The sequence below is a fragment of the Muntiacus reevesi genome, chromosome 19 (genome assembly GCF_963930625.1).
Source record: "Muntiacus reevesi chromosome 19, mMunRee1.1, whole genome shotgun sequence".
NCBI lineage: Eukaryota > Metazoa > Chordata > Mammalia > Artiodactyla > Cervidae > Muntiacus > Muntiacus reevesi.
Window position 1 is genome coordinate 8,057,388 of NC_089267.1, and position 13,073 is coordinate 8,070,460.

The window sequence follows — 13,073 nt, forward strand, 5'->3', positions numbered from 1 at the left end:
TGGCAATAGTATCTTAGAGAAAAGTCTGCAGAAGGATAGGTACTTGAAGTTCTGAGAAAACAGGTCTACTTGCTTTTATTAATGATAAAAGCAAAACAGCATGGTAAATACATTTTATTTATACAGAATGTATTTTGAGGCCCTCCCTGATAATGGGCTTGTTTACTCCAGAACTTAGTATTCAACTACTCTCAGAAGTAAGTATTAAAAGTATGCACATTTTACTTTATTAATTTTCCTCTAACATTATCTTTATTCAGTATCAGTCTTACTTTTCCCTTTGTAGTTAGTATATGTAATTATAACTCTGCTTTAGCGCTTTAATTTTAAATCTGTTCAGCTTTTTGTAATTCATGTAGTTTAGCTTAACACATCAGTTTTTATTTTAGCATCGTCAGTTAAATTAAGTCATCTTAACCATTTGTCCTAGTGAAATTATATCCTAATGTTAAAATCTAAAGCCATAGATTGATGATTTTTAAGGCTGGCTATATACATTAACAAATACACTTACCCAGAATATCCCACAAAAATCAAGCTTGATTTATACAGATCATTACATTTCTAGGTGCTTTACTGTCCAAATAAGACAAGTTCATGTCAAGGAAAGGTAAAATAATTAAATAGGACGGCAGAAATTAAACTTGCGGTTCACAGATTTTTTAAAATGTTCATTTGGAAAGATATAATCTTGCTTCATCCTGTTCTATACTTCCCAAACATTCAATGCTCCTGCTGCAACACACTTTTTCCATAACATGCCAAACAAATTTGTCTTTATGCCTTATTAACACAGGTTCCTTCTCTGTTTGGTACAGCCTCCAATGTTTTGTTTGGTCATTTAGATTCACTTGTGGTTTGGGGCCCAGTTAAAATGTTACACTGTAAGGAAAACCATTACCTCCTTTGCCTTCCCACAGCATTCTGTCTGTAATTTCAGCAGAATACAGCATGCCATTTACTTTCCTATTACTATTATTTATTTTCATATCCAAATCCATTAGTCTGTTTGCTTTCCAAAGGTAGGGACTGTGTGTATGTCTCTGATGCTGTCTCTCTTTCTGAGAACCTACACAGTGCTCTATTCTGCCAGACGACAAAGGGACACTGATCATTCATCCTCCTTCCAGACTCAAATATTTCTGTATGTTTATATTACTTTTCATAATTCTGTTTAACTATTTTTCTCACACTAGCATATAAATTGTGCATGTATTAATGTCTATTAGATTAAATAGCAATTAATGAACATAAAACTAAGAATGTAAAAATCCTTTTGTCATAATTGCATATAAAATATAAAAATGGATTTCTAATTTGCTCAGGTGGCTCACTTAGAACTGATAAACACTGCATTATGTGAAAGGATAAATTTTAAAAAATTGTTGCTTTAAGAGAACTTTGTAAACATGGTATGATAGGCATTGTTTATAACTGCTAAATTATTCTTTAAGAGATCATTTTAAACACAAAAAACCTTAACTGTTTTTAGAGGACTCTCTTAATTCTCAAACATTGTAACATTTAAAAAATGCCAGACTACCTCATATATGAATGCAATATTACTTAAGAAAAAAAGTCTAAAATGTACTCAGTATTGGTTAGAGATCAATATATGTGTGTTTTAGAAAAATCACTGCTTTAACATCTTTCTAGGAAGGTTATCTTTACTTAGAAATAATGTTAAGTATAACACAATAAATTATAACTTTTTTGTTTCTAAATTGAAAAATTGTTCTCCAAAACTACTACTTGCAACAGGTGCATAACAAAGGTAACATCAAGGGCCTTGTGGGGTATTTCTGTTACAGTATCATCTGTCTTAGTCAAAGTGCCCACCAAAAACGTCACAAGTAACAAGCAGCGTTGATTTTCTTCTCACAAGCTGAGGTTTCCTAGTCCACAGTAAACGGACACTGCACGATCAGTCTTTCACCACACATTCTACAACCAGCCCCACCCCACGTGTCAAATCTCATGCGAACTGTTCATTCATCTTTCTCCACTATTAGAGTTTTTAACGTATAAAACAATGATTTTCATTTACTTATATATGAATTAGTAGGATTAACATCTCCTTAATGAGTGGCAGTACCCAAAGCATGCTTAATTGTGAATCTGGCAGGAGCCCATCACTGTTTTTATTTCCTTTCTTAAGAAACCTACCCTGACATCCCAAAGTTAATGATCCTATCTCTACACATCCTCTTCCAAGCATGCACAGGCAATCTGACATTTAGAGATTTGGTAGAAAACGAAGAAAAAATATTGGGAGAGATAAATCCATAAATCTAAAGGGTATGTTTTGTACTGCAAAGTAACATTTCAAAGAATAAATCAACTAAAATGTTTTAGAAGAATATTTAACAATTCAAAGGAGGTCACTTAAACCACTATAAATTAGACTGAAGAAGAAAAATATCAAATGGGATTCATATAAAAGTTATGGCCAAGTGTATCATTTAACTAAAGCTTACTGATCTATAACACACAAATTCATTCAGTTCAGCAATACAGGGGCATTTTAAAGCCCCTTTTACCAGTGCAACTTGATTTTGAAATTTGACCTGTTTTTCTGCTAAGGTTTCAATAATGTAAGAATCTAAGAAACAGAACTTATATTAGAGCTTCAAGATCAGAGCCCTCTCAAAAAATTACAAATCAACCCAACAGTAATTTTTCATCCTATTCTCACTTAGCAAAAAATGACAACGCATTTCATGTATCAACCCTACTTGTGAAGGGTGTGTGGGGTGGGGGTGGGGCTGTGTACATTTCAAAGTTAAAAATCTGGACTAAAGTGTCTTTGTTGCTACCAAAGCAGACCTGGAAAACAAGTCACATTTACTTATAACAGAAACATTTTACTATGACTTCTTCACCTTTGCTTTCCCTCGATTCTGATTTTGGCTCGTCTCTTGATCTTGTCCTTTCCTCCCAGCTTTGGTCTCGGCCCGTCTTTCCCTGCACCCTGGGCTCTGCGCTTGGTCTCCTCCTTCTCTGACTCTCAGCCTGTCCTGTCTCTAACTCTCATCCTCCTCCAGTCCTTCAAATCATCTTCCCAGACAGCCCAGGCTCTGATGAAGAGCACCAGCTGTGCAGACACGCCCAGCAAAAATACAGAGGGATAATTTCATCTCTGCCCCTTGGCATATATTCATTTGTCACCAACCTATCTCCAGTCAGATCCTTCTCTGTTCACCTAGCAAAACTTTTCCCACTTTCTTTAGTTTTGTGCCCAGTGGCCCACATGATTCTCAACAAATGACTGAAATTACACCTCAAAGCAAGATGAGACAATCACAGAGAACTTCCTGCTCACCCTCACTAAGAAATTACTATCTGAGTTCATATTGTTGCCTCCTTCCTTGCAATCAAGAGAAAGAAGGATCCTTCCTTCTACCTAAAGCATTCTCTGATGTTCTAACTACTATCTCCTCCAGAACAGGATGACATTGGCTCATCATTCATCCTTTCTCATATTTTTCTTCAACTTTTCCTGCTCCATGAATTCAACCCATCATCCCTAAAGATTCTCTCCTGATGCTGCATGCCTTCTCCAGTTTCCATCCAATCCCTCTCAAGCTCTATGAAGAATCTCTGGGAAGACTGTAAACTCAGTCACCGCTTTACACTCCCTTTTATTCACGGTATGTAGTTTTCGCCTCCAGCAGCCACATCGCTCCTTCCTCTTTCCGCTCCCTCCCCATAGTTCTGTCACCCACTTCCTCACACTCTGCCCTCTGAGTTCATCCTGTAAACATCCAACTGCCCGTGAAATCTCCATCTCAAGTCAGCTAAGCAGTATCTATACTTTTTCCTTTAATCTTAGTATCTATTTTTACCTCAGCTTGGTGATACCAAAATTTACCATATTACTCAGAAACTGGAGGCCGTTCCGGAATATTCCACCACCCCCGCCACTCTTCAGACCCGAGTAAGGAGAACTTCTCTCAACTCTGTGTTCTTTTCACTCTTAGGACTGCCCTTTGCTCCAGGCTTTCGCCATCTCTCCTGGATTACTGTCAACTGCTCCTCCTGGCACCCTCTCCCAACTGGTTTCTATGCTCTGGTCTCAATTTCTCAAATCCATTCTCTCTCTTCTGTAATTTAAGTTACTGAAAACAAGCCAGACCACAGTTTCCACTTTCTTGTGTAAAACCATCCACTGGTTCTTTCCCAGACCTTTCTGATTTGAGTTCTAACTCGGCAACCCCATCTCCTCTTTCCTCCAACACCCTACATCTCCACAATTAAAAACTACACAATAATAATTGTTTTAAACTGTCTGAACACAAAACTGTATGGTCTAACGTAACTTTGTGCGCGCTGTGTTCCTCCGCCTGGAGCAGCCGTCCCTGGACTCGCCTCTCACCTCGAGAGGCGGCCCTGCCATCCCCGTCTGAAGCCTTTCTTTCTGACCAGCCCACAGCGACCTCAAGGCAGAGCTCATTCCTTCCTCACTGGGCCATCCCGTGTTCTGTTCCTATTCCTGTTACACCACAACATTCTAGAGCTGACTCTGCTAAAACACTCCAAATTTATCTTTTTCATAATGGTAGCCCTGAATGACTTATCAAGAAATATATCTGACATACTACTTTACTCTGGAATAAAAGCATTTTGAAGGCAAAAGTAGAAAAAAGTTTTTACATATCTTGAAAGAATAAATCTGGAATCCTTAATCAGGAAAGAATGCTATAATAGTAAAAGGAAAAAAAATCATCTTAGCAAACAGAAGACAGAAAGAAAATGACCCTCTCAAAATTCACAGAGATGAAGGCCACAGGATCTCAGAGCTTTTGTCAGAATACACAGGAGACACTTACAAAGCCTGGTTCACAACTACACATTCTTAAAGGTCAGTTGCTGTCATCACTAACTTTATTATTATTTTATTAACTAAAGTGACCAGAGTTGGATGGGTGAAAAGAGTTCTAGGTTATAGGTACTTTTGTTCTCAGTCCTAAAAATTACAGATTCTACCAAAAGTCTCTTGAATTTTTTAAAACAACAACAAAAAAGGCATTTAAGAATGATTTCTTATTATACCAGTAAGTATGGAGTAAATAATAACCACCTTTTGTTCTTCAAGGGTAACTAATTTATAATGATCCTCTCCCTAATGGAAATCATTATATCACCAAGAAATTCTATTGAAGAGACCAATTTCTTCTTATTAACAAAGTTCCTTTGTCACCACATATGAAAACAAATGCACCAAACGCTTAAGACACCAAAATTCAAAACAAATCTTTTCTTACAGTTATAAATTCTTTGTAACTGTTATAAATGCTTTACCTTCAGGGGCATCTGCATCACATCTCTTCGGCACAGAAAGGGATGAATTGCCTCTATGGTCATTGAAAGTCATATTGCTCTAAAAAATGAAGATGTAGTTAAAATGTAAATACTTATATATTAACATATATATTTTGATTAAAAAGTGATCACATTATGAACTTTATACTGTTTTCTATTAAACCACATCTGGCTAATATTCTAAAATGTAAATTTTATGTAAAATTGCAATTAGAATAAAAAGATTCACGGTAAATTTGACATTAAGGCTTTCCTGCAACAATGTTTAGGCCCTGTGTTAATCAATGGAGCTTCTGCCCAGAGAAAACAGCCCTTGGTTTTCCACTGTGGAACAAGAAGAGAATAGCGTTTATCCATGCAAAAGTGTGATCTCATTTCATCAATTCATAGAAGAATGTTTCATAACATGAACTAGAGAACTACGTACAAGGGCTAAGACAAGAAGATAATGACTGAGGTGATCTTTTAGCAATTTATTTCCCAAACTTGGGTCATCTGTGTCCCTCTACTGTGATGTGTGTCTTATCTCTGATCCACTTACACTATTGATATTTCTGAATGAACTAACTACTGATGACATGTTAAAGAAAGAATGAAGGATAAAAAAGGAATGATCTGGGCAGAATGCATTAATAATGAAAGACTCCATTAAAGTAAGGCTTGAACTGGGCCCTAAAACACAGATTTGATTTGAACTATTAGAAAGCAGAACAAGAGATATTTTAGGAAAAGGAAACTAAATAAAGGCCAAATTAGATATCGCCAAAATATTTTAAACTGCCAAAATATTCAAACTAGCTCTCCAGTTACAACTAGGAATCACAGGTGGCTTTTGAAAGATAAGACCAAGGAATCAGTGTAACAGGTAAGAGGATCCCCATCAGGATAAGAGAAAATTACCCACAAATAAAACATTTATAAAGTCTCTCCTATGGGATTCATGGTACCAACGGGCAGACATTTTTTGCTCTTTGCTCACCAAAACATTTTGGGGAGCCATATTAATAAACTTACTTAAAATATCATTTCAAAGTAAATATTATGAGTTCTAGTAAAGTGCTGAGATAAAGCTCAGCAGTTTGGCAGCATGGGATCCATTTAAGGAACAACTATTATGAAATTCAGTGTTGTTTTTAAAAAGAATTTGTATGAAACAAATGTAAATATGCCCAACAATGGAATGTAAAACTAGTTTTAGCAGTATTAAATTTAATTTGATGAGCTAATATTTTATGCTAGCTTTCACAAATTAGAGTTTGGTTTTAGAGATTACTATGTTTAAAATGTCAAAATAATGACTTTTTTTTAAAGTTTGTACTTACCTCTATTAAGTAGTTTTGGCTTCCGTACATAACATACTGGGGAGCAAGACTATAAATCATGTAGCTAGTGTGAAGGACAATAAGCAGAAGTATCATGCAGAGAAATAAGAGCGCCTGGGGCCTGGTTCTACCTCTTCTGATTTTATACAACTGGAAGGAAAAACACAGTGACAATATTTCAGCAATACGTTTTACGTGAAGGCACTGAATCGTGCTCATTTGTTAGGGGGTAATGAATGCAGTTCAATCCACCAATTCTTTTTTCCAAAATAAATACTAAGATTTCTTAATCTTTCCAGATAACTATAAGAATAACAAAGACAATCCTTTCCCTGTAAAACTTTTAGATTCAGATTCATGTTTATTTTAAAAACTCAAGACCTAGAGAAATATATAAGTATTTTCATGGTTTGTTTCAAAGAATCTTCTAAACTCATTATGTAACAGCATGTTAGAAATTCAAAGAGCTAAGAACGGTGAACTATGTCTAATTCTATCTACAGGTTAAAAGAGTGAGTTTAAACTGTAAGTATTAGTAATATGTTTATAGTTTTCTATATATTATTGCACAAGGACAGACATGTCATGTTTTAAATACTCATTTCTATGAAATACTCATGATATCCTCATATTGTGTGTATGTATATGTGTGTGTGCACGCATGCACGCACATGCACCCACACACATGCTTAGTTGTGTCTGCCAAGCTCCTCAGTCCATAGCATTTCCCAGGCAAGAATACTGCAGTGGACTGCCATTTCCCCTCCAGGGTATCTTCTTGACCCAGGGATCGAACCTGTGTCTCTTGTGTCTCCTGCATTGGTAGGCAGATTCTTTTATCAACTGTGCCATCTGGGAAACCCATCCTCATGTTATACTCAACTATAAAACTAGTTTATCATCTAGTTTATGGTAATTTATGATCATCTGACTATAGCTGTTTTCATATGCATCCTGTATGGATGAATGGAAATTGAAATATGTGGGAGCAGATACAAAAAGCAGATACAAGAAGATACAAGAAGCCTGGTGACAGGCCTCTCATTTCAAAGGCAGAGCACACTTTAGCGACTGAGACAGCACCTCCCTGTTTTATTACTCGATTGAATATAATAGTACAATATAGAACAATAGGACTCTAATTCTGGATGGGATATGATCACCTAAAAATGCACATTTCCTGGCTTCCCTATGCCCAGTAGCGGCTGGCAGTGATGAAACATTACACATCAGAAAGAAAGCAGTCTGTGGGAGATTTCTGGGAAAGTCACACCTTCTGTCAGCCCTTCTCCTAGCTGCCGCTTCCTCACAGAACACAGGATAAATAGAGCTGAAGGAGCCATATCTCAACCATGAGGGAGAAGTCAAGAGGAATAAATACAGAGATATTAGATTTGATGTTTTTGAGTTACTGAAGCAATGCTAGATTTAAAAAATTTTCCACAGCAGGAAGTCTTTCATTAGTTCAAGCCACTAGTTAACTGCATTTTATACACAGCTGGAAGTATGAAGTGATATATCTCATTTTAATACCAAAATAAGAAGAAAATAACCCTCTCTCCAATGGCACAGGAATCTTTCACTCCCAGTGGCAGGGCCAGCTTTCGAACTATAGTGTATCCAGTTGTGCTGCAATGCAGTTGCGCTACAGCCAAACACTAAGGAAAATAACAGAACTTCTAAACCACGGCTTCTCAGCCTCAGCACCACTGACATTTGGGCTGGATAAGTAAGTCTTTGTTGCGGGGCTGCCTGGGCAATACAGGACGCTGACCCGATTCCCTGGTCTCCACCCAGCAGTGCTTCCTAGTTGTGACAACTGAAAATATCTGCAGACCTTGCCAAATACACCAGGAGGGCAAAACTGCCCCATTTAAGAACTGCTGCTTGAGACAAAGGGGCTTCCCAGGTGACTCAGCAGTAAAGAGTCCACCTGCCAGTGCAGGAGATGCAGGTTCGATCCTTGGGTCAGGAAGATCCCCTGAAAGAGGACTGGCAACCCACTCCCGTACTCATGCTGGGATAATCCCACAGAAGGAGGAGATCTGCGGGCTACAGTACATGAAGTTACAAAGAGCTGAACACAACTGAGCATGCACGCTCTGGACAAAGAGCACTTTTATGTTAACATGAAGTGAAAAGGCTATGACTTCCACCATTTTGGTATCAAGATATTTATAACTTCTGTATTATAAACCTAAGATAATTTGCAATAATGGAGGTTATATACAAAATGATAGAAAAAATTAAAAAATATTATAACATATACTCACTCTAATCCAAAAGAACCATATGCCAATATTTCGAATCCCCGCCATTGAAGTAAAAATAAAGTACATAATAATAATTGTTATAAGAATATAATCAAGAGGGAACACCTGAAAAAAATAAAAGTAAACTTAATACACAAACAATAAGGGCTCCAGGAGTCATGCATTGAATACAATTAAGTGAAACTTCATTATTCATATTTGGCAATGTTTAAAATATCAACCCTGATCAGGCTACTATGATAATACAAATAAATAAATAAATAAATAAATAAATAAATAACCTCTAAGAAGCAAACTACCAAACTACTACCAAATTGTTCAATATTATTATCCTAACAAAAACCCTACAATAAACTAAAAACTACATTTATATATGGAATAAAAGACTTTATTAAAAAGCAAAATCAGAAAATGCTTGAAAAAGTTCACCTTAAGTTTAAATGTATCCCCAATTCAAATAATATATAACTTAAACATTCAGTAATACACCAAAACAATAATTTTTAGAACAACATATCAACGTAGAAGTTATATGTAAATAAAAAGCCAAATCAACAGAGAGCCCAAGCATATATTGCCAACCATTAACAGGTTTGTCAACATAGCAATTTGACAGTGTGTTTGCTAAAGTATGTTTTTTTTTTTTTTACTTACAGTTTGTAGTAAAGGCAAAAGCATATTCAGTGGGTTACTCAGGTTAGCTCCAAAAATTATGAAACCAGAATCTATTCCAGCTGAATGAAGAGCTTTATCCAAGCTATAACAAAGTATATAGTAAATTTACATATTATACCATCACATTTTCAGTTAATTCAGAAAGAATAACATCACAACTTAAGCATGTACATTCAACTGAGTCCAAAAAAACCATGAATAACAAATCAAACATCACTAAAATATCTTACAGGTATTGTTCAATTGATATAAACCAAAGAATACTGTCTATTATTGGGCCTTTTTAGTCATTCTTTGAGTTAATGCTGTAGAACAGTTCAAATAAAATAGCTACTTAAGATGAATAGGCTACATTAATGGAATTCAGCATGGAAAATGTATAGTATCACGGGAGATGTGTAAGTGCTTTAGAAAATGTGTCTACTGTACTTACTTTGACAGGAAGAGAGAAATTACAAACAGCAATGCAACAAAGATGAAAAATATTCCCCAAATGATCTAAAAGCAAAAAAAAAAAAAAATCATTAAAATATACTTCTAAAAGTTGATATTAAAAGTACAAAAACCATTATGCTCCATATGAGTCGGTACCATGTGAAATGATCTAAAAAATGACCTAAAAATACATTTTAGTCTATAATCCTAGGCATATGTCACTAAATTTTCATTATGAGACTATCTGAGAACAAATACACAGAAGAGAAAAAGCATTTAAAGTCTTCATTGGTAAGTAAACAAATGAGACTCTTTGCTAGGTCAAATAAAAGTTCATATTGACTTATATTCAAATACAAGAAGTTAACTGAAAACTATATTAAGACTAGTACACATAGACAGAAAACCAAAACCAAGAAACTCATCAGGTTATATTAGCCTGTTATTAAAATAGAGAACTTGTAACATTTTCTCACAGAAGTAATAAACAGTTGACTCTTGGACAACCCTCTACATAGTCAAAAACCTGTGTAGAGTTCATTGTCAGCCCCCTGCACACGCAGTTCCTCCATATGCACACAGTCCCCCAACTATGGATAAGAGTGCCGTATCATGGGCTACAGAAAAGTATCCCTGTGTAAGTGGACCTGAGCAATTCAAACCACGTTGTTCATGGGTCAACGGCTTATATCTTATAAATAAAGTATACTACAGCTTTAGAAAAGTCTATATTGATGGTAATATTTTTGAAATAGAGTATAACAGCACTGAGGAAAATGTCACTAACTGTGGAAAAATGTGCTAAGTACTGTAATCGATGGAATATACTTCCTCATACTCTAAGTATGAACTTGACAGTGTGAATGGATATGTATGAGACATGAAGAATATGTATGAGCTGTATACAAGGAAAACAATGATTGGAACTGTGTCCCTAAGGAATAAAATTGCAGAATAAAAATGATGAAATCTATGTTTGGGACTCTCAAGATTCCCTTGGACTGCAAGGAGATCCAACCAGTCCATCTTACAGGAAATCAGTCCTGAATATTCACTGGAAGGACTGATGTTGAAGCTGAAACTCCAATACTTTGGCCAAGTGATAGGAAGAACCGACTTATTGGAAAAGACCCTGATGCTGGGAAAGATTGAAGGCAGGAGGAAAAGGGGACAACAGAGGATGAGATGGTTGGATGGCATCACCGACTCAATGGACATGAGTTTGAGTAAGCTCCGGGAGTTGGTGATAGATAGGGAGGCCTGGCGTGCTGCAGTCCATGGGGTCACAAAGAGTTGGACACGACTGAACTGAACTGAACTGTTTTGGTTTTTCCTTTGCCTGGAATTGACAGAAATAGATGGAAAACATTATGAATGTTAGGGAGATTTTTCATCTTATTTCACATGATCATTGAAGAATATTTTAGAATTCTGATATGATAAAAGAAAAGCAGAATAACAACACATTATCCTACCCAGCATAGAAAGATAAATCTGGAAATAAATCTTAGAGTTGTGTTCTAGGGAATTCTTTGGTTCTGAAAGAGTACCTTTAGAGCTTACTGGAAGCAGCTTGGCAAGAGGAGCAAAAAGGCTATAGCCATCACTCAAAATATGGTGCATATATCCATTTTACATACTGGGATTTCACATGAGCATTTATTCTAAAATGTTTCATTGTAAGTTTGAAGTGACTCCTTTATAGTAACAGAAGATTACTAGTAGCAGAAATAAAGGGGCATACACAATCTTTTTCTACCAGGTTTGAGCACTGTATTTGATACCCAGGAGAACTGAAGCCAACATCCATACACTGAGGAAACATACTGTTTCTCAGCAGCCTGTTGATAGCAAATAGCTTGTAGCAGGAGGTAGTACTAGCACCAACTGCCAGCGAGCAGCAAAGCAACAGACAGAGAGCAGGAGAAATCAGCATGCCCTGCCTGGACGCCCACTGTGGAGAAGGGAAAGAGAAGAAAACCCTTCACTACATTCCCAAGCAGTTGAGATGAATGAGTCAGAGTTAAGACTGTTTAACCATAGCTACTTAACAAAACAAAGAAAATTCTTGAAAAGATAAATGTTTTAAAAGACCAAGGAAACTATATATATTTAAATATAAGGACTTAAGTTAGTAGTACTTACAGGACCAAGTCAGTGGTGACCACCTTGGGTTGACCTAAATGCTACATATTCCACACTAGCTATGATATCAATTTTGAAAAAACAATTAAGCCAGAGAGATGACACCAGTAAAAGTAACAGAGTAGGAATCTCTGAAAATCCTTTCCTCTTAAAAGGCAATTTAAAAACCGGTATAAATTGTCAGAATCAACTTTTTCAACACTGAAAATGAACCAGAAGCATTCAACAATCCAGGAGCATTTATTTAAGGAAAACGGCTGACTCTCGGTAATGGCACAGAACACTGGCATTCAGATTTGCTCCAGTACCAACCTTCCTCTCTGTAAGTTGGGCAGTCACCTGAGCAAGCAGAAGCGGCTGGGGCGCTTTCGGTCTCCTTCCCAGAGAATTGCCGTTACCTGACCTGCCTGGTAGGTACATGGAAGATCCCGCTTGCAAGACTGTGTCTGGCCTGAAATGGAGCTCATACAGTGCAAGAATTCCTTTTTCCCAGGAAGCACTGGACTTCATGGCCATAAGAGCTGGTCAATATCAGGCAAAAAACAAACTAACCAAAGATTAAAATGGAAATGTAAGGAATGAGATGTCCACAGGGGCTCTGAAAAGTTACTATATATTCCCGGGAATGAAGGAGGCCCTGTGCATGCTCAGAAAGATAGGAGAGACCTAAGTGCTAACTCTGGTCAACCCTGAGGTTCTGTCTGCACGAGCAGGAAGTGTGGGCTAAGGTAGCGGTGTAAGTGCATCCCCTGAGTGATAAAGTCACGTCTGCACTCACATATGGCCCCTCAGCAAGACTGGGAGACTTACGGATTCTAGGTGTTTAAGAAAAGCTGTGTCAATAATTAACTAAACCAACCAGGCAGAGACTCCAGTAACTGCAAAAACAAAGAAGACAGAC

The 13,073-nt window shown here is 36.8% G+C and overlaps 1 protein-coding gene across 1 annotated transcript in view; it reads right to left on the reverse strand.

Annotated features, from left to right (window-relative positions):
* LMBRD1 (LMBR1 domain containing 1) overlaps window positions 1-13,073 on the reverse strand; it is a 132,251-nt gene that overhangs the window by 20,965 nt on the left and 98,213 nt on the right. Inside the window, exons 10-14 of the mRNA XM_065911336.1 lie at window positions 10,026-10,090; window positions 9,572-9,674; window positions 8,918-9,022; window positions 6,645-6,794; window positions 5,302-5,380 (exon numbers count right to left, since the gene is read on the reverse strand). Coding sequence (XP_065767408.1) covers window positions 5,302-5,380; window positions 6,645-6,794; window positions 8,918-9,022; window positions 9,572-9,674; window positions 10,026-10,090 — 502 coding nt within the window. The remainder of the gene's footprint in view (window positions 1-5,301; window positions 5,381-6,644; window positions 6,795-8,917; window positions 9,023-9,571; window positions 9,675-10,025; window positions 10,091-13,073) is intronic.